Genomic DNA, 22,213 nt, shown 5'->3' on the forward strand with positions numbered 1-22,213 from the left:
GTGTGTCGGCTGTTGATGTCCAAAGATTAACCACCCCATTTCACTATTGTCTTCCCTCCCTAATCATCATCGGTCTGATGCCATTTCCCATGTGATTCTTTCTTCTCTCTTGTATTACCACAGACACAGACTTGTGGGACCGAATAACCAACCACCAACCGTAGGAATCGACAGGTCGTATGATACATTTGATTGATAATAACTCTATTCCCGCAGTCGAAGCACATGGTGGTGTGGCACCGCACGGATAGATGATGATGCCTCTTGATAATTTTCTTGTAGATGATGGATGCGTATGCAGATGAATCCATGAGGAGGTGTTGGGGAACGGCAACGAAAGCAAGCAGCGCATCATCTTTGAACCCCCAAAGCAAAACAGAGTTCTTCTTCACCGACGAGCATTTACGAGTAGCGCAAAGGAGGAAAACATCCTCGATGCTACTCGCAGCAGGTAGGAACATTGAGGGGTGCGAGTGACCCACCCCAAATATTATTCTTCTTCCAGTGCGGATGATGCGAAAGCTTCGAATCCTCTGCTGACTTTTGTCTGACATCTGTCGCCAGCATGCCTGCTGATGAGAGAGCTACCACCGGCAGAGGAATCTTTGGTACATGTAGCCTCGTCGTAAGTTGCGTGTCTCCAGGGAGAGAGGGGAGAGGGAATTCCATCGCCACAGCCACAGCCACAGCCACAGCCACAGGCCACAGCCACCAGCCACAGCCACAGCCACAGGCCACAGCTGATTGAGATGCCCATGATTTCACCGCCATCCATCGCCCCCCCGATAACAGAGATCTGCTTCTAAACACCGAATGATGCCTCCCTCCCCCTCGTTCTCAATTACACCGATGCTGACCACAGATTTCTTGCAAATCCGGAACTTAGTTCATCGTCACATCGGATGCATCTGCCGAACAAGAGAGAGAAATCAGGAAATTATTCTCAAACAGGGAGGGACTATGGTGTTGCCACAGCGTCAAGTCAACGTTGTACCATGTTTCGAGCGGTACGAACGATGTAACTTCGTACGAGCTCGACTGTGAGGGCTCCAAACGTCGAAGAACACACATGCGGTCGTGCCCTAAACACGCCTGTGATCTTACTGATCCACAAAAATTAACCAAGTATGTCAAGTGTTGTAGAAGATCCGTGACCTAACGAGGGGATGGAAAATGGCGTGCATGAAACGAACGAAGAGCATGTGATGTTACGATTCGGAATGAGTTGCAGACATAATGGTTGCATCATTGCGTTGCATAATGGGAGGAAGAAGAAAGGGCTGCCTGCTTCTTGGCATCATTGCATCGATTCTCTCTCTCTCTCTCTCTCTCTCTCTCTCTCTACCCTGAGCTATAAATGCAGCCAAGCTTTAGGTCTTACGCTCACCCACACACACACACCCTCTCTCTCTCTCTCTCCCTCTCTCTTTCTTATATGGATCTCCAAATCTCTTTTCCGTCTCTTGGTGGTACCCTTGACAAAGCGCTTCGTGTCTGTATGCGTCCCAAAGATGGCAGCAGTGTTTTCTCTGCACGCATAAGGAGAGATCACTGAGCAGAAGAAGACACGAGGAGGCGAGAGGCCGACTCAACTGTAGAAAGTTCACACTTGCAACAGTTGCTTCGTTGGGAGAAAAAGGCTTCTTCGTGATCGTCGGACGTAGGAGGAATCTCCAGAGGGCATCGCATCGTTTCGCTTCCCCACCCCCTCACTGCTCCGCCTGGCCGTGGACTTGGTCACCAGAGCCTGAGGCCTGAGGGAGACCGCCATGGGAAAAGGTGTGACCTCTCGATGTCTCTCCAGTTCTCTCTGAAACCGATGCCGCCTCCTCTGATTAGCTAAGAGAACGAGACTCGATAGTATCGGTCTTGTCTTTTCTTCTCTTCCTTGCAACTCGCTTTCTTGCCCTCTGCACTATTCCAGAGATCTTTGTGGTCGTAGGAACTCTTTGGATTCTTGTCTTTGGATCTTTGGTCTGATGGTAACAGTAACTCCGGCGTTCGCTTCCGTGAAATCTTCTTCCTCTGTTCCTATTGTAGACTGGTGATGGGCTATGGGAATCTGCATCACTGCCTTCTAACCTGGTTTTGTGCCTTTTTCAGGATTCTCTTCTCAACTCTGCGTTTGGTGAGCTGAGCTGAGCTGAGCTGAGCTTAGCAGTGCTCTGGATTTGGTTCCCACTCATATCTGCCTCCTCTTCTTGCGTGATGTTATGTCAAGTGTCTTGGAACCACTATCCACACATACCACCTTGTCCTCTTCTCGCTTGTCCCTCTGGTTCTGCTACATAAGAGAAGCTCCTTCGTTCCTGTTTAGCTTGTCATTCTCTTTTGACCCATTACACACTCACTGTCTCTGTCTCTGTCTCTGTCTCTGTCTCTCTCCCATCTCATGCATCCATGCCATCCGTGTCACCTCCCTGCCAGTGTTTGCAGCTGAGGCCGCATCTCTCGAACGCCATCAAGACTAGATTTTGAACGAGGAGATCCAATCTCGCCCTACTTTGTTTGCTTTCCGACTCTCATCCGCTGGATGATTAGGATAAAAGAGATGAGTGAGAAAGGGTCGACTCCATCCCGTGAGGACGACTGCTGATCGCCTGAACCACCCTTCCCAGCATCCAAATATTTCCCTGTCCTTCGATTCCCATGCTCGATTCCTTCGTTCCTATGGCTTCCGATGAGAACCTCACCACGAGCTTCGTCAACCGCATTCCGATTGGAAAACCAGTGGTCATGTCCGCCAGGGGGCTGTTCTTCCCCGCTGATTCCGCCTTCGTCGAACGGGCTGCCATGTTTTCGCACGCCGGTGGCCACTTCAGCGGCATCATCAACTCCTTCGCTTCGTCTCAACCGGTGGTGGCTCCTTGCGCTGATATCTCCAGGGATGTCATAGGATCTCAGCTTCAGAAGATCACGCTGACCGTATCCGAAGCCAAAGATGCATCGCTCCCGCTCCCTCTGGACCATGAATCGACGAGTGGGAGTCCAATCAAGAACCAGAGGAACAAAGCAAGCGCCCATCTCACCGGAGGTAGCCAAGAAACACGCACCGCTTCAGCGGGTGCACCAGGGGAGTCGTGTCCGAGTGATCTCGGCGCAAAGAAGAGAAAAACCATCGATCCGGTGAGCCGCTCCTTGTTTGGTTCCGCTGTCCCGACGCTCGTAATCATTCACGAACACCACCTGCTCCAGGACAAGGAAAGGGGTGAGCGAGCACGAAGATGGCCACGATCATCGTCGAGGAACGCAGCAGAGGGCACCGAAGCCAAACAAAAACAAGAGCCGAAACACGTCGACGATGGCTCGGAGATGCCCAAGGAGGAGGATTACGTTCACGTCAGAGCTCGGCGTGGACAAGCAACCAACAGCCACAGCATCGCAGAAAGAGTAAGATGGATTTCTGTAGAAAGAAAGAAAGAAAGAAAGAAAGATTCACCATGTTCTTCCCGTACTTGAGAAATTTGGTCGAATCATGCTATTGCAGTTGCGAAGAGAAAGGATAAGCGAAAGGATGAAGTATCTGCAAAACCTCGTTCCCGGCTGCAGCAAAGTGAGTCTGTCTCGGAGGATATTTGGTGGCGGCACAAACGCACCCCCCCCCCCCAAACTTTGATCGAAAGCTGATTGATCTTTGTATGAACTCAGGTCACAGGGAAAGCAGTCATGCTGGATGAGATCATAAACTATGTTCAGTCACTTCAACAGCAAGTTGAGGTATTATGCTACGACGCTGCTGCTACCTGTGATTCCTCGGATGGATGCTTCGTATTCATTCATTCATCCGTCTCTCCCGTGCAGTTCCTCTCGATGAAGCTTGCAGCTGTCAATGCTCAACACAACTACGGCATGGAAGAGCTTGTTGCAAAAGAGGTACGTGAGTGACATTTCTCTTTCTCTGCAGGCAGGCATCGTATCGTCATCATCGGCGAAACGATTAGCAGTAATCGGTGCTTGCTTCTGCCTATCACCGACAGATGCATTCCTGCGATGGCACTTTGTCAGCAGCTGGATTGCCACAGGAGATGATGATGATGATGATACATCCTCAGCTACACCCAACATCTCAACAGTATGTTGTTCCGGGTGGGATCTGTAGCATGGTAATCCCTCGACTCGATCCCTTGGGATGCATGCAGGCAGGCAGGCAGGCATCATAAGTGGCTGCCTGTTTTGCAGCACATTATCTGCTAATAATGCCGAGCATCGGTTATACCTGTCTTCCGTAATGCCAAGCTTCAATGGTTTTGGTTGTTGTTGTTGTTATCTACAGATGCAGATGCAGGGTTCCTGGGAGGAAGAACTCAGCGCTGCCATGAAGCTGACGAGCGGTACTTGTCCGCCCATCAATGCTCAAGATAATGGTGGGAAGCCTTGTGATGATTTCACCATGTAGGCAGGACTGCATGCAACGAATGCCTTATTGCCCAATTTTTGAGCTGACATCCGACACTCGGTCGTGTTTGGTTTCAAGCTTTCCTCCTAATGCTGGTAAAAGCAATTGTTACTGTGTGCTTTGTGTGACTTTGAAGATGTGTCGAAGAAGGATGGATGCAAGCCGCCGGTGATAGCATCCCCTGTTGTATGAATTGAATGAATGTAGTCGATCAATACTTATGAATGAACTGTTTGAAGATGCCTGCCGTGTGTACACCAAACAGGAGGGGGGAGGGGGGAGGGGGGAGGGGGCAGCTCGTCCTTGCTGGGTTTTGATGTGTTACGACCCTTTGTTCTTGTACTAACTAACAGGGGGGGGGGGGAGATCATTATTATTGTACTAACAACGTGTTCTCAGATGCCAACCTCTCTCTCTTCATTACCTCTTTGTTCGATAAAAAATTACTAAACGTAATACATATGATTTCATTTTCTTTTAAAAAACCATCTATCGACTCATTTGCTTAAATTTACCAAATCTATACCAATCTAGCATTGACGAATTGACATACAGACTCGACATCTTACAACACTATTCTCCAAGAATTGATCGCTGCTATATATATATATATATATACAAAAATAAATAGTTGTTCTTTGTAATACTTGCTTCCAAAGGGTCCTCACAAATTATGCAAGGAAGACGAGCAAGTTTGCCTTCCTTTGGGGGCCTCATGTTACAGAATTGGATTAAGAGTATCTTTCCCGTAGGAGATCCCCGACATGGCCACACTGGCTTCCCCGGCGTGAACTTGAACGTGTTCATCATCCACACTTAGCTTGGTCTCCTCCATCACATCACACCTATCTTGAAACTGACGACACTCTCCCGTTTCTGTCAATCCCCGACATCACCTGGCCAGTCTCAGCCCAAACAATAACACACTAGCATTATACGACCATGTTGAGCAGCAAAAGCTCATGGCCAATCATCCCCGATTCCCAGAAACCGCACAGGAGAGCTGTCTCTTGGTAAATCTAAGACAGGATCACACGCATATTATATTTACTTACAGGGAAGCGACTCCTGTTGCATCCACACTGAAGCTTTTGCTGATCGTTAATGCTGCTGCACCCACAGCGCAAGCGTTAGCTTCGACATTGCCCAAGAGACCGAGGATGTAGACTTACGTACACCAAGCCGCCCACAAGAAAATAAGGCAGCAAATTGGAGGTTGAATGGCAAGGAAAATAGTGCCATATCAGTTGAAGGAATATGGCGATTCCAGGACGTCTTGAAGGTCGAAATCTCCTCGTTCTGGCAATGGTGGGAAATTTAGGGTGGGGAAGGACTGCTGACAGCTCTCCAGTAACTGTAAAATGTATCGGCAGGTATTAGTAACGGTATGAATACAATCGCTATGCACTTTCTAAACAGGCAATAAACTATACTGAAAACCAAAGAGTTGGCAGCACTAGGCTATACAAGTCTTATGTGTATACATACATATATTCCAGATCATTTATTTTGGACTAGACTAATCCAATATGGTTTAGTTAGCATAGGGTAATAAACATTACCTCTTCCAATATAGGTCTCTCGTAGAGTTCTACAAACTTCTCACAAAGAATTCGGTTCATCTGATCCACATCACAAGCATGGGTCCAGTATGAATCATGGACGCCTGCAATATAGATGGAATGATAAGATGCAAATGCATCCGAGTGGCTTAACATAAATGGAACCAGTACCCAAAATTGAACCAGCACCTGCAAAGTTCAATCCGGCTCTTTTACAGGCAACTGCAGTCATCATCATGTGGGAACCGTCAAGAGAATGCACAAAGTTTGGGGGAAAGAAAAGCTGTTCTCTGTCTCCTGACAGAGACCTGAAAAACTAAATAGACAGGTTTAGACACCAAAAACATTAGCTCCCCATATAATATCATGATGATTCATCCTAAGGTTTTAGACTCAACGTGTTCAAAAACAAATTGGTTCAAACAGAAAGAATCAAGATACCTTTTCAGTTTCCCATTTTAAGGTCAATACTTGAAGGGAAGTTCTCACCTGCAAGAGTGATGAGCAAATATATTTTTTGGTCAAGAAAGGGAGAAAGGGACAAACACAGGGAAAGAGATTCCTAACGGAAGAGTAAGTAAAACATACTGGCTTTGCCAAAAACTTGCCAGATGATTTTCCAATTTTCGGTAAGGTTGAACCACTGGAAGTCCGATAGGGGTAGTCCACCTTACAGGATGATTTTCTGAAGCAATCACCTGTTGAAAATGCAGACTTGCTTCTTTAACCATATCATCACAGGCAAGTTGATTTGGGTGGAAAATGAACAAAATGTCTGACTAACCAAGCATGGTATGGAGACTGCAGCTGATTTTCATATAACATGAGTAATACTAAGGTCCAATTGTCCACTTCTTTTACAAATTATCCCCACTCCTCCGACTGCTTATTTTACCACTCAACTTCCTCTATGTAACCGGGAAGGAGAACATATAGCACACTTGACAAATATTATACAATACAGCTTTATTACAGCGTAGTATTTATATTCTTGTACCATAATCTAATCAAATATGTAGCCAAAGTTGAAACTTTCTACTGAAGATGTACAACTGGATGGCATACCATCATTGCTGCACTGCATTATGCCTTTTAAATTTTCTTTATCTGTCTCTGACGACCTCTACTCCTTTCACAAACTAGGTGTGCTTTGATGAAAATCATGCTATATACCAAAATAAAGCATTAAAAGAAACCCCTTTAGAAATTATTTCAGGATTACCTTATGGAGCCTGTATCTTATAGAAGACACATCTAACTGAACGAAACGCACCTTAGCACAGTCACCAAGCCAGTTCATAATACTCCGTGCAGCCTGAAACATCTCCCCTAATGCAGTCAACGTGGTCTGTTCAAACAGTTTAAATCGTTCAGTCAGACATATTTCTCTCAAGTCTAAACAAGTACACCTAGAAGACAGACACAAATGAAAATTTTAAATGTAATCTGCCTTACTTTGGCAGCATAACATGATGCACCAAATAGTTCTGTGTCATCAGCAATCAAACCCCGTTCCTTTAATCTTCTATTGATTTGCTCACGGGCCCCAACGTATGTGACACCATAAACTGATGTCATGACAGTCTGCTTAACCAACTTTCTGTCCACCTTTTTTCACATTGAGACCAAAAAATTCTCAATGAGCACCCAATGTATTTTGCATTGTTAATATAGAGAAGATATTTAACAAATTTCATAGTTTCAAATAAAACAAGTTGATGCAGATTCCATTTTAAATGTATGATCTAAATATCAATTACCAGAGAAACATCTTTCCTCTTCAAAATTAACTTTATTATGTAAAAAACTAATGAAATTTTCTGCAAATGATGTAATTTTGCAAGGAGATCAATAATTTTGATCTAGCTACAAGAACATTTGGCTTTATGCATCAGTGTATGTTGAAACAAAAAACCACCAAATGCCAAACTTAAACTTCACCTCAGGTCATCGTATTGGAGGGCATGACAATTCTGTTCACCCAACAATAGTCAAGTTCAACTGATCCAAAAGCGAGAATAAGAGCAAGTAATATGTTAACCTGATCAACTAATAGCCTAGCACGTAAAGCATCTCGATTGACAGTAGGGTCCTTGTCTGCATCTCTTCGCATGATACCAAGAACTCTGCATTAAAAATTCGTAACCAAGATAATTTTGCCTGGACAATGATTAGAGTGAAAGAAAGATAACTAGCACATCCAAAAAATATCAGGTCCAAAGCAAACAATAGATTGAAATTGGATTCCGTTCCTTTAAAGTGCTTGTAGTATGCATATGGTCAGAGCACTACAAAGGGTTGAGGTGGAAGCTTGACGATCAAACATCACCAGACATAAGAGAGAATATGATTAAACCAAAAAGAGTACATGAAACAAAGACTTCTCTACATTTATTTTGGACATAAATAAAAAAAAGAGCAACCCAATGCCTAAAGCTCCCACTAAGATGGATCCCTGAGAAAGAACAATATATGGTGCCTTGCCCCTGCAACCACGGATGTTGTGACACAAAGAAGCAATCTTAGTGTGAGACCAACACTTACCATTTTTAAACATAAAATGATAAATTGCAAAGTTATTTGTCAAATGATAAGACAACAGATAGCTTGTACATTATGATTAGTGGAAGTGACACTCCTAGGGCCAACAGTTGATAATAGGTTACTGCAATAGACAATGACATACCTAGCCGCTATTTCCGAGTATACATCTGCAGGCTTTTCTCCAGCAATTAGATTCACAGAGATGGCCCCCAACTGACAATGCAACAGTTTAAAAGATAAAAAGAATAATTTAAAATTAAAAAGGGCTAAAGCCCATGTACAACAAAACTTAATAAAAGAGATCTTTGTAGATAATATCAACTTTATACATGGCTATTGATTCATGAACGCTAACAAAATGTTGGCCCAGTTCAGAAAGGATAATATTAAAATTCATTTAAGATGATAATTGAGAACAAAGTCTGTCATACCGAAGTGTACCGCCCGTACCAGGCGGTATGTACCGGTCCGATAGGTTACTGGTACGCGGACCGCCCGGTACCACTACAGTGCTACAGTAATATACTGTAGCACTGCTACAGTATGAAAAAATATAAAATTGTTCGGTACACCGGTACCGTACCATACCAAGCCCGGGTCAAAACGTCGGTACGGTACGGTACGGCGAACCTTGGTTGAGAATACATAAGCACATTAAGAAAGATCTGTAAAGGAATAACAGAGGGATCAAAGTAAAAGAATCCATAAAGAGCACAAGATGGAAGACCCAAATTGATGCAATCATGACATATTTGTGCTGTGCTTTAGCTTCAAATATAGATGTCAAACAAGGAACATGCAAAACAGTGCTAGATATGTAGATTGGTACAAAATCCTTCATGATAGTTACATTACCAGAAATTTAGATTAATGAGAGAGATGAATGAAGTACCATGCCACAATGTAGGCCCAACTGATGACAAATTTATAAATGATCTCTTATAAACCATCAATTAAAAGTATTTAAGATATCAAGAATCAGACCACAAATAAAAGTTCAACTCACATCTTCATGATCAACCAACTCAGCAAGACGTCCTCCACTCGACCATATTCTGTCTACAATGCTTAACACCCTTTAATTAACCCTCCATTTGGTATTGCCTAGTGTATCCAGTGCCTGATTAGCAGATACTTTGTTGATGTAAGTATGACCAAAGAAAATTACCAAACAAATATGAGCCAGCTAAGAACAGTGAAATCATACAACCACAAAAAACTAGAAGTTAGAATGTATATCTCATTACAAATAATAAAATTGCTTTAATGGAATTAAACTCAACAGAATTCATGCTCAATATTTCCTGGTAATGCAAAAATAGATACAGAAAACCTCAAAAATGGCTTGCATCTGCTCTCTTGGTGCCCTTCTAACAGCCTCTCGTTGTTGTCTTGATCCATGTGTCCGCATTATATAAGACGGAAGAAACAAATATGCTCCTCTGTCATAGCTGTCAAGGACAAAGTGATGACACTAAATAAAACAGAACTATGTTAAGAAAGGATCATTGGACATATTAAAGAATCTTTCGGACAAATAGAACATCAAACCAATCTGGATTAACTACATATAAAAGATGACTAATACCTAATGAGAACCATTCTATAAATAAAAAATCAAATGAATGAGTGATAAACATCAGATCCCTTAGAACAGTGTAATCAGATGCCAAACTCCATAGATCTCATCTCAACCCTCTGTATGCAGAAATAAATACTACTATAAACCTGAAGCTAGTTAGTTTGTGTATAAATGTGCATCTACTATTGCATTAGCTCATGCAACCAAGAAGTATCTTATAAAGGTATAAAGGCAAAGAGCTAAAATCTGTCCATTAAAAGGCACCAGTTGATGCTACAACAGGTTGACATTTTACTAAAGACTATGCAGCGATTAAATAATTAACAAAAAGGTCGAAAGCATGGATCAAAATTATGATGTACTTTCATAGTAAATAAAAAAAAAATTAACAAGAAAAAGCATGGACAAAGGAAGCATTGACTACATAAATAAAATAATCATGTAGCAATGACACTTGAAAAGGGCCAAAGACCATGCATCATCTGATAGAGCAACTCATGAATACGAATTGCATATTCGGGACAACATACCTTTTCCAATTTACTGGAGGTATCAACATTGGCATGTAAGGAATAACCATGTGTCTTGCCTGCCAAACAGCAACAAGTTGAGACCTGGTTTGAAGTGTCTCATACAGAATAAAACACATAAAAGAAGACAGACGATATAAACAAAGAAATTCAGTGTACTTATGGTCCTAAGTCCTAATAAAACCTTGACAGACTAGCGGATCCCACACAAAAACAGAATGAAGATATCAACAATGAAAAACAGAACTCACGGTTCTATCTAGACCTTGACGAACTACAGGATCACACTCAATAACCCCAAAGCACCGAATAAGTTTCCTGTAGTAGTACATTACATTCAGTAATCAGTATATGCAAGGAAAGAAACAATTTAAACATGATTCAGAGAATGAAATCTCTCACTGTTGTTCTTTTGTGATGATAGTTCTCAAAGAGTGTCAGAACGCAGGCCGAAAATCAGGAGGACCATCAGGAGACTGACTAACAGGAGATTGTATATAAGCTGTATCTAGTAAGAGTTCAATCAAGCAGCTTCCAACCTTAAAAAAAGACTTTCTGAATGACGATGAAAGGTAAATAAGAATGTCATCAGAAAATGTAACGAGAACACAAACCTTGGCCCCAGGGTTTGGAATCATCTTCACCGTTGACCAGTTTTCGTACTTGGTGAGGCTTTTGCTTTTTCATCAACTTTAAGACCTTTTTCCTTAAAGATTCTTGCTCTCTGGTAACTGTATAACCAGCATCTTCACTTCTCTTATCCTTGTCTCTTTTTTCCCTAGTTTTCTCCATAAATCTGTGAATCCTTCCCTGATTCAATCCCACACTACAGTTACAAAAATGAATCTAGAAACCCGTCAATAACAGATAATCTCCAAATGTGAAGACAAAATAAAACTGCACAAAGTATGGACAGGAAAAATTTTTGGCAACCATTACGCACATAAATGTTCAGACGAAAATCCCAGACAATTCAGATGAGGTTTTAGTTGCAGTCATGAGTTTTTAAATTGTAGTCAGAAGATTTAAATCAATTATCCAGATAATGGTCCAACATTAGTTTTGGTAACCTATCGAACCAATATGGTATCAATAAACCATACAGTACATGACCTATACTACTACGTTTGAATTGTAGTAGTGACTTTTAAATTGTAGTCATAATTTAAATTAAGAATTCATACAATGTTCTGATATTATTACCAAAAACGTATCGGACAAGAAAGTATGATACTGTACACTGATTGGTAGATTATCCTATACCATCAACATCATTGAATAAAATAATAATATATTAAGAATTAATGGTAATGAACCAGCACCGAGCTATAGGTTATGACACCAGTAATCGGTCAAACTGGTAAATACCAGTAAAACCAATAAGTATCAACCTTAAGTTATAGCATGAATACCAATTGGTAAATACCATCCTGACCAGTATCTAATTCCTCAGTAGTTTAAATTTGCAAATCCTAGTAAGGTACAAATACCACATTGTATGGCAAACATAAATGATAAACAATTAGAATTTACATTCTAATATCATGAGAAGAAACCAAATACACTTACATTAACTAAGGGTAGCTTGTGAGAAATTTGAATGAAGTTCATATTTGTTTACTCTATGGAGAAAAAACAACCTGAAAATACTAAAGAGTTTCCTTAATGTAAAGTCACTATACTTGTCTCACACACTACCCGTGGAACCAAGTCCATTATGAAAATGTTCAATTGTTAGTTCTAAAATTCATCCAGGATTCGATAGGGACAGCAGTAATGTTTGCTAAAGGTAATTTCAAACATAATAGTCTGATCCAAGGTTATTAGATATCCATCTTAGTTCTTCTTCTTCAAAGAAAAATCTGCCTAAACGCATGTTATATGTTAATAACTTAACAATATATGCTTTCAATGGGCACTCTGTAACATGTATAATCATGACTAATTGATTCTCCAAGTATGCCCAATTTTGTCTTCCAGCTCAATTTTTTGGACATGAATATCCTTTTTCCCATTCCATAAGCTTGTGTAATAATGAGTTTGCAACACTCGGTTTAGTCCAATAGAGAAAGTTTGCGTAATAGTCTCGTCATGGTTGCTCGTGATAATTAATATCAAAACCAATCTAATATTGAGCATGAAGAGAGGCTAGAATGGGCCGTGGATGGGGTCGGAGGATACGCCACAGCATAAAGACACCACTAAGCTAGGGCTCACATGCACGATTGATTCTACGCTACGTTGGATCTTGACAAAAACATCAAGCCCTCAAGTGGGAGAGATTGTAATAACCTCACATCAGAATTGAAAGTTGAACCGGTTTATAAGGCCTGATGGATCGACTACTATTAACCTAGGTTGAAGAATTTTGAACCAATGGTTTAGGTTAGTTATCCCATCAGGGTGGATCATGACAATCATATAATATTTTTTTATTATTTAGGATTACTAATGTTTAAAGGCTAATTAAGTAGTAGTGACATTTTCCCACACCACCAAATTTCCTTGATTTATCTTGGTAGTAAAATCAACAGGTTATGTTCCCTTAAAACAATGTTTCAATAATTTTGTTAAATATTTTGTTTTATTGTCGGTTCTATGATCCTTCCATGATAAATGAGAAGAAATTATGTATGGTACAAGCACGAACATCGAAGCAGAATATGCAAATCAAATGACATGACAAGTTAGGAGGATGTTAAGCTTGATCGCTTGCTGGTCAAATGGTTGTCTAGGTCGTCCAGCCACAAAAGATTGCACGTATGTTTTGTAACGTAAAGTTAAAAGAGAATGGTAACATATTTTACATATGGGAAGGAACGTTCAAGAAGTTTATTAAAAAGCCCAAAAAATTCTAGCCAGTTAATGCAAAAAATTATCGTAACAGGTGGTTGAATGACAAAGCAACATCCTTCCTACCTCACGCTCGATGGCATCACCAATTTTGCATGCAGCCTGAACAACAAGAACACTTCCATTTTCACTGCCAGTCATCAGAAGACTCATCATCTTGTGCATAGTGATCACCGCCATCAAATCTGCAGGAAGCTGATTGAAGTAAGGAACAAGTGATGACTTATATCTTGAAACCCTGCACTGCTCCTGCTCCACGGCAATTCGGTCCCTCAATGGCTCGAACCATCCCAAGAACAAGGACTTCACATACGGTAAGTTTGGGGCCAACTTCCGCTCACACATATTCGTCAAGAGTTCCTTGTACTCCTTAGCCGCCTGCTCCCAAGCTTCAGTCTCTATCTTAATTTGTCTCCGACGAAGTACGTAGTACTTTCTTGCACGCATTCCAGCCACCAACTTGGGACGGTGCTGAAACCGTCTCTCCGGCGGGGACCCGCTGAAACTAGCGCGTGCTTTACCATCTTCGTTCACCTCATCCTTGCCCCACCCATTCAAGAAGCGTTGTACGTCTCCTGCGGAGGGAGTCTCCTCGTCTACATCAGTCGAAGAAGCCGCCACATGTAGGCCAGCAAAACTCCTGAAATCCGTCGGAACACCAGCAATTGACAACGTGGCGCACAGAAAAAAGGGCAACGATTCCTGGTTTTGACGGTAGTCAACTTCCAAGAACCTATTACCGATCGGCCTCCCAAGGTCCGACACCCGATCCTTGTCGCACACAATCGAGTCTCGAGAGGAACCGAGGAAGTTGGAAACGGAGGGGATCCACCGTTTGCACCGGCCGGAGAAACTGATTGTACGGTAGGAGCACGCGGCCTCGCTCACGACGCCTCGCAGCATGTGTCGGTGATCGGGAGACGGATTGGAGGAGGGACCGAGAGGGGGGGATTGGGGCACGGAACGAAGGGAGATGATTTGACGGTGCGGAGCACGAAGGGGGCGTTACTGCACATCAGAGCGTGCGAATGGGGTGAGGATAGGAGGAAGATGAGAGAGGTTCCAATGTAACTAGGAAGGAGTTGGCGGAGGTGGTGGGAACAGCCTTCTTCTTCGACGCGCGCCTTTAAACCCTCGCCTGCTTCTCCGGCATTTGGGATGATGGATTTTTTTTTTATCTATCTTTTCCGATTATATCCAATTAATTTTTTGAAAAATATATAATTCTCCTTTTTATAATATAATATGTTAACTAGAGAAATATTTTAGGGTATAGATAAAATATTCTTATTTTTTTTATATATAAGTAGAAAAATTTTCTACTTATATATCAAAAATATATCTTGTTATCACATGTCGTGTTATAATTGAAATGAATATTTCTCGTTGAACGAAGGTGAAAACAAAGGATATTGGTAACATCATATTTAAAAAAAATTGATTCTCAACAGGAATTAATGAAAAAGATGGTGTAATTTCATCTATATTGGTTCATTATCTAACTCCAGGTTAAATAAGTGGATCCAACAAACATACATACATACATAAATCTAACATGGTAGAAGAACATCATATTTATCGTCATACCTTTTCCTTTCCTAAACATTCACATTGCTTCGCTCGAAACTAACTATAAATACATATTTACTTTCTCGATTGATCCCTGTATGTATGTATGTATGTATGTATACTATGTGGGAGCCATCTCAGATCATTTGGCAGATAAGATACAATCATACTGACTGAGATGGGATCCCATCAAAGAAATACAAAATAATAATAATAATAATAAATAATAATAATAATAATGAGAAAAAAAACTTAGGCATATCAAACACAAAGAACATCCCACCATGATCGCATTCCCACTTTTCTCCTGCTCCTAAAAAGCATCATTATGCCTGGCCCACTGGATTCGGTGGGCGTCGCCTTGCGCTCACCGCGGCGAGCTCGATCCGCCGCTCCTTATCTTGTTCCGCAGGCTATTTTCAGGAAAAAAGGTCCTCTTCTCGCGTGGCTTTCAAGGATTCGATAGGATCATTCCACGACCTGTACTGTTATCGAGTTCTAGGGGAACACCAGACCACACCTCGGGTTCGCCTCGACAGCTAAAATAATACCACCAAAAGCTCGTCAGAGAGCCCCCCCGCTGTCCTCGCCCTCTCTTCGCAAGTTTTTATTCGAGAGGTATCATCTCTGCAAACCCTCAAAGATTCGATTTTTGCGACGTTTTTGTTGAAGTATTCCACTTGATCCGGTGGAATTCTATGAGATTGGTCCCTGGGATGTGTTTCTGGGTGTTTTCTTTCTGCCGATGGGGATCGCCCAAGCGGCAATTTTGCTCGTTGTGAACCCCGAAACCGAGCATCATGATCTCTGGATTCTGGATTGGGCATCATCGAGGGTTTGGTTACGTTGTTCGTCTGTCTTTGGTGGGATTTATCACCTCTCTTGCTGTACTCGCTATTTGATTTCATATCGTTTAGGGTTTTTGATTCCCGCTGTGGTGTTACATCTTCATACGATCATGCCAAAAGAAATTGTTTTCGGCCTTTGACCATCTTTTTTGAATGCTGCATTCTTCGGTAATCCGAAATGCCCTTTCTTCGTTCTTAGGTCACCGGATAGATTGCAAGTTTCGTTTGTCGCCGTCTTGTTAGAATTAGACGGACTGTTCTTCCTCTTCTTGGTTGTGAGGGTTACGGCTGATTCACAAGTTTGTCTTCGATTAGTTCCGCTTTAGGGCTTCTTCACTTTGGGGGTATAAAGCAGATGGATGAAATGGGAGAGCTAGGGTTTCAATCGGCACGAAATTGCATCTTTGGTGATGATGACCCTCCGAAGCATTTAATTCTCTCGACACGAACTGGGTCGCGAAACACAAGCCCATCCAGGCAGAAGGCGATCAAGACCAAGCCTCGGGGCTTCGACGAAGAGACTATTGCAACATTCACCAAAGTCATACATGCTGATATCCAAATGGAAGATGGCATTTGGGCTCTATTACCCGAGGATCTGCTGATGGAGGTTCTTGCGAGGGTGCCTCCATTCTTGATTTTCAGGCTGAGGTCAGTTTGCAGAAGGTGGAATTCGATTCTTCAGGACCGCAGTTTCCTCACGTCCCACTCCCAAGTTCCGTCCCACGGGCCCTGCCTTCTCACTTTCTGGAAAAACTCTCAGGCTCATCAATGTTCTGTGTTCAGCTTACCGCTGAAGACATGGTACAAGATTCCTTTCGTATTTTTACCCGACTGGGCTTTCTGGTTGGTCGGTTCTTCGGGCGGTCTTGTGTGTTTCTCTGGATATGATGGGCTTAGCTTTAGAATGCTTGTCTGCAATCCCTTGACTCAGGCTTGGAGGGTATTGCCTGGCATGCACTGTAATCAGCAAAGACAGTTGATCTTGGTCACCGATAAGGTGGACCGCTCATTCAAGGTGATTGCTACAAGTGACATATATGGGAATAGAACTTTGCCAACGGAAGTATATGATTCAAAACTTGATGGCTGGTCCGTCCATCAGGTAATGCCAGCTGTTAATTTGTGTTCATCAAAGATGGCTTTCTGTGACTCGAGACTTTATCTAGAGACACTTTCACCACTTGGTCTTATGATGTATCGAGTGGATACAGGTCAATGGGAACATATTCCAGCTAAATTTCCACGGTCTTTGTTGGATGGATATCTAGTTGCTGGTGCACAAAAACGCTTGTTTCTAGTTGGAAGGATCGGGCTGTACAGCACCCTGCAGAGCATGCGAATTTGGGAGCTGGATCATGCTAAGACAGTATGGGTTGAAATCAGTAGGATGCCACCAAAGTATTTTAGGGCCCTTTTGAGATTATCAGCTGAAAGATTTGATTGTTTCGGGCAGGATAACCTAATATGCTTTACATCATGGAATCAAGGGAAAGGTCTTCTGTATGATGTAGATAAGAAAGCATGGTCTTGGATTGCAGGCTGTGCGATCCAATTATGCAACAGTCAGGTTTGCTTTTACGAGCCAAGGTTTGATACTTCCATCTGCTGAAATTATGACTCGAACAGGAACAGATTGCCGCTGGTGGTACCAAAGAAAAGACATTTGAATTAGACCGTAATCTGATAGTTGAATGGTTCTTTCGAATAATTAAACTTCTCTTGCCAAGAGCAACTGCCTTTTTGCCCATTAAATTTCATAACAATTAGACGGATGAACTGAGCTACCGGAATTTGCATAGAGATGTAAAGGAAACAAAGTTATCCTAGCATGAGAAACTTGTTGAGGCTGCAGTTTCTCGTAGCATTCAACTCTTTTCTTGTTCATGTTTTGCCTAAACTACCTTGATGACTCTGTACAGCACTTTCTAATCTTTTCTGCCTTGTGAGTCACATACAATTTCTCACAAAATTAGTGCTATCAAAATTTTCTCCGGAGTTTATCCGCTGCAGTTTTATTGCTGCTTCAGTAGCAGAACAAACATTTTCTTTCTACTGGTTTGTGTTCTGCTGGAACTCGAGTACTCTCACAAACATCATCTAATTCCAGATATTGTGATCGGCTAACACTTCAGTTGTGCTTATATCTTGAAGGATGAGGCATTGCAAACCATATGAAGCGATCTAAATATTCTTTACAACAACTGTAAGTCCCCCTAATGAGTGTATTTATTAAGTTTCAACTATAAATTGTATGGAACATTCGTAGTATTTTAAAGCTTCCCTTTCTGTTGTATTCATGCAACTGATGCTTTTTTCCTTCAGAGTATCCAAATTCACATGTGCAGAGTTGTTTGCATTGTATGCTTGGTTTGTAATAAATTGTCATTGTTTTGTTTGTCACACAGAATGTAGGATACAGATATATTCCTGATTGACATATGAGATATGAGGAATAGACAGGGCTGCCATCTGAATGAGTCGGGCCTTTTCAATTCAATTTTGTTTCTGAACAAGTGGGTAGTATGCTATTATACAGGAAACAACTGTAAACCTGAAGTTTTCAGATTAATGAAACAGAAAATGGGAAAGTATAACAATAGGAGGAAGAGATGAGATAAATCTAAAAAACTTGTTTGGTTAGAAGAGCCTGTGGCTTCAATTTTTATTGTCTTCTTGTAAAAAACATCACATGTTATACCGCTTGACTGCAGCAGCCATGAGTTGCCTTTTTATAAAATGATCAAAGTACCCCTCTGATATTGATTGGGACTTATACTTTGCTTAGAACTCCTGAAGTGCACCTCAAATGGTGTCAGTTGGTTCTATCAGTCGAGACTGTATCAGAATAAAATTAAGAGAAAAAAAAAGGTCATTTGAGGCTGCTTATAATAATTTCATTTATGGGCGTAGCTCTGATGCGTGTCACCCTATACTGGTTCTTCTACAGCAGTTATTCTTTTCTTGAGTAGTAGTTTCTGGATCTGATTTTTCTGGAATTCTTCTCTCTGTTTGGGTCTTAATAGGTAAGGATTTGTTTAGTTGTTGGAGCTGTCTCAGATAGTGTTCTTTGTAAAATGTACTTGTTCTTTGTCACTTGGATGATGCCCTCAGTTGAGAATACTTGGATGGATGTTCTTTATTCGACAGTAGAATTCTCTCATGCCACTAAATATTTTGTCGTTCTCTTGTTTTCTATTCGTTCATACCACTTAAGAAAAAAAAACCCATAGTCATCTTGCAATAAACATGGGAGAGAAGCTACTAGGTTTGGAAACTGCGTTACCTGTTAATTCACCATTTATATTTCCCAAACTGAAAAAAAGGACCGAGGTGTCTTGTATCTGATTCTTTATAACACCTGTTCAAGAATGCGACAAAAATCCAATCTGAAAGTTCAAAACTAGATCTGCACTCAGTATATCTCCCATCCAGTTGCATCCTAATACCAAATATTCTGCTGACCAAAATAAACAGACATGGTTTCTTGGTGACAGGAAAATTGATCTTTCGAGTAAAGTAGGGGCTGAATATATAGTTGGATGGCACAATTTGATATTGATATATTATGCATTTTCTTTTTTCTTTCCATATCATGTTCTTCTAACCAGAGATGTTAATTATATGACTTGGTGCAAACAAGGAATGAACAGCTAGAGTTGCTAATTTCTAATTAGAAATTTTGGCTATGGTGATCGGTGATTCAGAAGCAGATATAAGCCTGAATGTGTATTTAGTTTCTACCAGACTACCATTACCTCAGGTGAGTTTGGTCCGCTAAATGATATTGAACTAATTTTACAACAGCAACAACAAGAAGCTGCAATGTTCCAACTATTTGGGGGTTTTGCACCAAGTTTACTACAAATTTAGGATGATATGTTTTTTTTAAGCTTCACTGAAGTACAAATAACTTCCATCTGTGTAGATGGCTATACAAAACTAATTGTAACCAAAAAAATGTCAAAAGGGGACTTAGAAATTATTGAAGAACATATATTATCCTCTCTTATTCTATTCCCTCCCTTTATCTATCAATTATTTGTTTTTTCTGTCTCCATGTATCTTGTCTGTCTGCTTCTATAGGTGACCAGTTGCTTTTTACTGGTTTTGAAGCCAATCTTTTATCCCCATCTGTAATACCTGGACTAATAAATTTGCAATAACTGTCTCGACCTTGATGAGTTGCTTCATGTCAGTTACACTTCATGCTCGAATTTTACTTATTTTGTGGAAATATTCAACTGTTTTTTAATCTTGTAGCTTCTGGTTTTACTCCCACTGGAAACTACCTCAAGTAGAATAATCTTTTGGAGATAGATCAATGTTATAAACAATACGGAGGCGACTAAATTGCATCATGCATGGATCCTACCATGAATCAAGAAATTCTTTCTTTTTCTTTTGGTTCAGAATAGTTGAGAACCCAGGCATCCTTCGTAGTGTTTACTTGATCATCTACAACAAGTATTTCGATCAGAAGTTTCCTTTGTATGCAGTTATACTTTTAGGAGGTGTCTGTAGTAGAATACCTTGCCTTTGGGTGGTTCAATGAATAATCATTTTTTTAAACTTACTCTTTGTTATGCTAACTTTACCTTGTCGATAGGGAAATTGCTGTGTCTGCATCCATTCTCATTGACTGATTAAATAGAGGTCTGGTGCCACCAGCACGTTCCTGCTTTGGTGACCTGTTGGTGGAAGGAACCATGCTAGAAGATGGATGGCCTTGGCTAAGTGACTCAAATCTGTGTTGGTGCAGGAGCATGTAGATTCAGTGCACAGAAGTGGCAGAAAAGGAGTCATTGCATGGAGGCACATCTGATGCACATAGGAGGGGTGGGCTTTTGAGGTGTATCTGTGGACGTGCATGGTTTTGACAAAATGGGTGATTCCTCCCCCAGCATTGGGATTCTGTGGACTGCATGCGAGTATTTTTTAAGACAATAGTTGTTGGTTTGAGGTGATCTTGGCTGAAGACGACAACACAGGCAAATCGGTAGAAGCTATTGCATGCCACCCAAACCATCTTTTATCAAATATGCAAAACTGTGAAAAGAAGCATTTTTATGCTCCTGTTCAGCGTCTACAAAATCATGAGTTGCCATGGTGATGCTGACAACATCCCTCATGTTTGTTTGTCTCACAAGGTTGGAATGAGCGAAAAAAAAAAACACCCGACCAAGATATCGAACAACTCGAAGACGTAAGGAAACACCTAAGCCTACAGGCGTCATGGAGGGTACAGTTGGATGAATGAGTTGGAGTTGAAAAATTCAAACTGGCACGAATAACTCAAGATTTTGTATTTCACTGGAATTGCTGCACTTATTTTTATGGGAACATTTACATGACAATGTTGGAGAGTCTCAATAGCTTCACTGAAACATGCAAAATGTGGGAGGAATCTCTGGTACGCAGAGGACACAATATGTATGTAGCTACTGACCAGTGGGGACTGTCATTCGATGACAATTTTCTTGTGCAACTCCTTCTTCCTGCTTGTAATTGGCCTAATGGTAATTGTTGGGCAGTTGTTTCTCGCGAACAACGTGCAGTGCAGTGCTGGGTGCAACACCTGAATCCAAGTCTGGCTTTAACTCAGGTATGACCTGTCTAAATCTGTGAAGCAGCAGAATTGATCCAGCTTAAAGCATTGTTCGTCTATGAACACTTACTTGGTCATGCCTAATAAATATTTGTTCAAATTACAAGCCGAGAATGGATTACATTTGTGATGGTTCTATGATTCAGTCATGTCGTTCTGCACGCATGTGATACCTTGGTCTTGAGCTTCCTAATCATATCATCCTCTCGGCACTAACCAACCAACCAACCAACCAACCAACCGGAGGAGCATTACGGAGCCCCTTATTTGATACCTTTTTCACTTTTTTATTTTTTTTTATTTTTATTCCCCTCATGATGGACTTTGCCTGACCAAGCTTGCTCTATTAACAAACACCATCCTGGATTTCGGATGTGCATCGATGACATAACATATATTATGCATCTTTTTTAATTTGTGTACTTGGTATTTTTCGTCCTTGTTCCTATAGTTTATTAACTTGGTATTATTATCTTGGATGTCGGAGAAGTGAACCAGTGTTTTTGCGGTACCAACCAAACACGAGAATTAAGGTCTCATCTGCTGCTCATGCAAGCTCGAGTTCCTCAGTAGGATCAGAATCATCCGCTTCCAGGTGATCTTACTTATGATTTTAATCTCAACTCCTGCAGGCTGCTGCCGAACAACAACGAGTTAGTTCCATGGCAGCCAACGATTAGAGTTTTTGACAACATGAAACCCCCCCTACGTCATAATTGTC

General features: G+C 41.4%; 2 protein-coding genes and 1 pseudogene across 5 annotated transcripts; 2 read left to right on the forward strand and 1 right to left on the reverse strand.

The window, feature by feature from the left end:
- The first annotated feature begins 30 nt into the window (after positions 1-30).
- Positions 31-4,643, forward strand: LOC135617428 (transcription factor BC1-like). 2 transcript variants are annotated; one of them, XM_065117613.1, is made up of 9 exons: positions 31-451; positions 565-1,779; positions 2,104-3,126; positions 3,196-3,390; positions 3,488-3,553; positions 3,649-3,717; positions 3,802-3,873; positions 3,978-4,103; positions 4,274-4,643. In XM_065117613.1, the coding sequence occupies exons 3-9, from the start codon at positions 2,650-2,652 to the stop codon at positions 4,394-4,396; spliced, it is 1,128 nt and encodes a 375-aa protein (XP_064973685.1). In that variant the 5' UTR covers positions 31-451; positions 565-1,779; positions 2,104-2,649; the 3' UTR covers positions 4,397-4,643. The 2 variants fall into 2 exon arrangements, with proteins under 2 accessions (XP_064973685.1, XP_064973687.1); XM_065117615.1 differs by having other exon boundaries at positions 565-3,126.
- A 253-nt stretch (positions 4,644-4,896) lies between these two features.
- Positions 4,897-14,631, reverse strand: LOC135617430 (DNA-directed RNA polymerase 2, chloroplastic/mitochondrial-like; annotated as a pseudogene). The gene is made up of 16 exons (XR_010488738.1): positions 13,534-14,631; positions 11,225-11,424; positions 11,017-11,169; positions 10,866-10,932; positions 10,615-10,673; positions 9,836-9,953; positions 9,509-9,622; positions 8,645-8,715; positions 8,000-8,084; positions 7,414-7,566; positions 7,232-7,306; positions 6,567-6,656; positions 6,400-6,447; positions 6,148-6,266; positions 5,959-6,062; positions 4,897-5,750 (listed from the first exon to the last, which is right to left on the reverse strand). The product of XR_010488738.1 is annotated as a DNA-directed RNA polymerase 2, chloroplastic/mitochondrial-like (transcript).
- Positions 14,632-15,613: 982 nt separating this feature from the next.
- LOC135617431 (F-box/kelch-repeat protein At5g15710-like) lies at positions 15,614-21,637 on the forward strand. 2 transcript variants are annotated; one of them, XM_065117617.1, is made up of 2 exons: positions 15,614-18,090; positions 20,494-21,637. In XM_065117617.1, exon 1 carries the CDS (start codon positions 16,240-16,242, stop codon positions 17,494-17,496), a length of 1,257 nt encoding a protein of 418 aa, XP_064973689.1. In that variant the 5' UTR covers positions 15,614-16,239; the 3' UTR covers positions 17,497-18,090; positions 20,494-21,637. The 2 variants fall into 2 exon arrangements, with proteins under 2 accessions (XP_064973689.1, XP_064973690.1); XM_065117618.1 differs by having other exon boundaries at positions 20,647-21,637.
- The last annotated feature ends 576 nt before the right edge of the window (positions 21,638-22,213 follow it).

This window comes from Musa acuminata, chromosome BXJ2-7 (assembly GCF_036884655.1).
Source record: "Musa acuminata AAA Group cultivar baxijiao chromosome BXJ2-7, Cavendish_Baxijiao_AAA, whole genome shotgun sequence".
NCBI classification, from domain to species: Eukaryota; Viridiplantae; Streptophyta; class Magnoliopsida; order Zingiberales; family Musaceae; genus Musa; species Musa acuminata.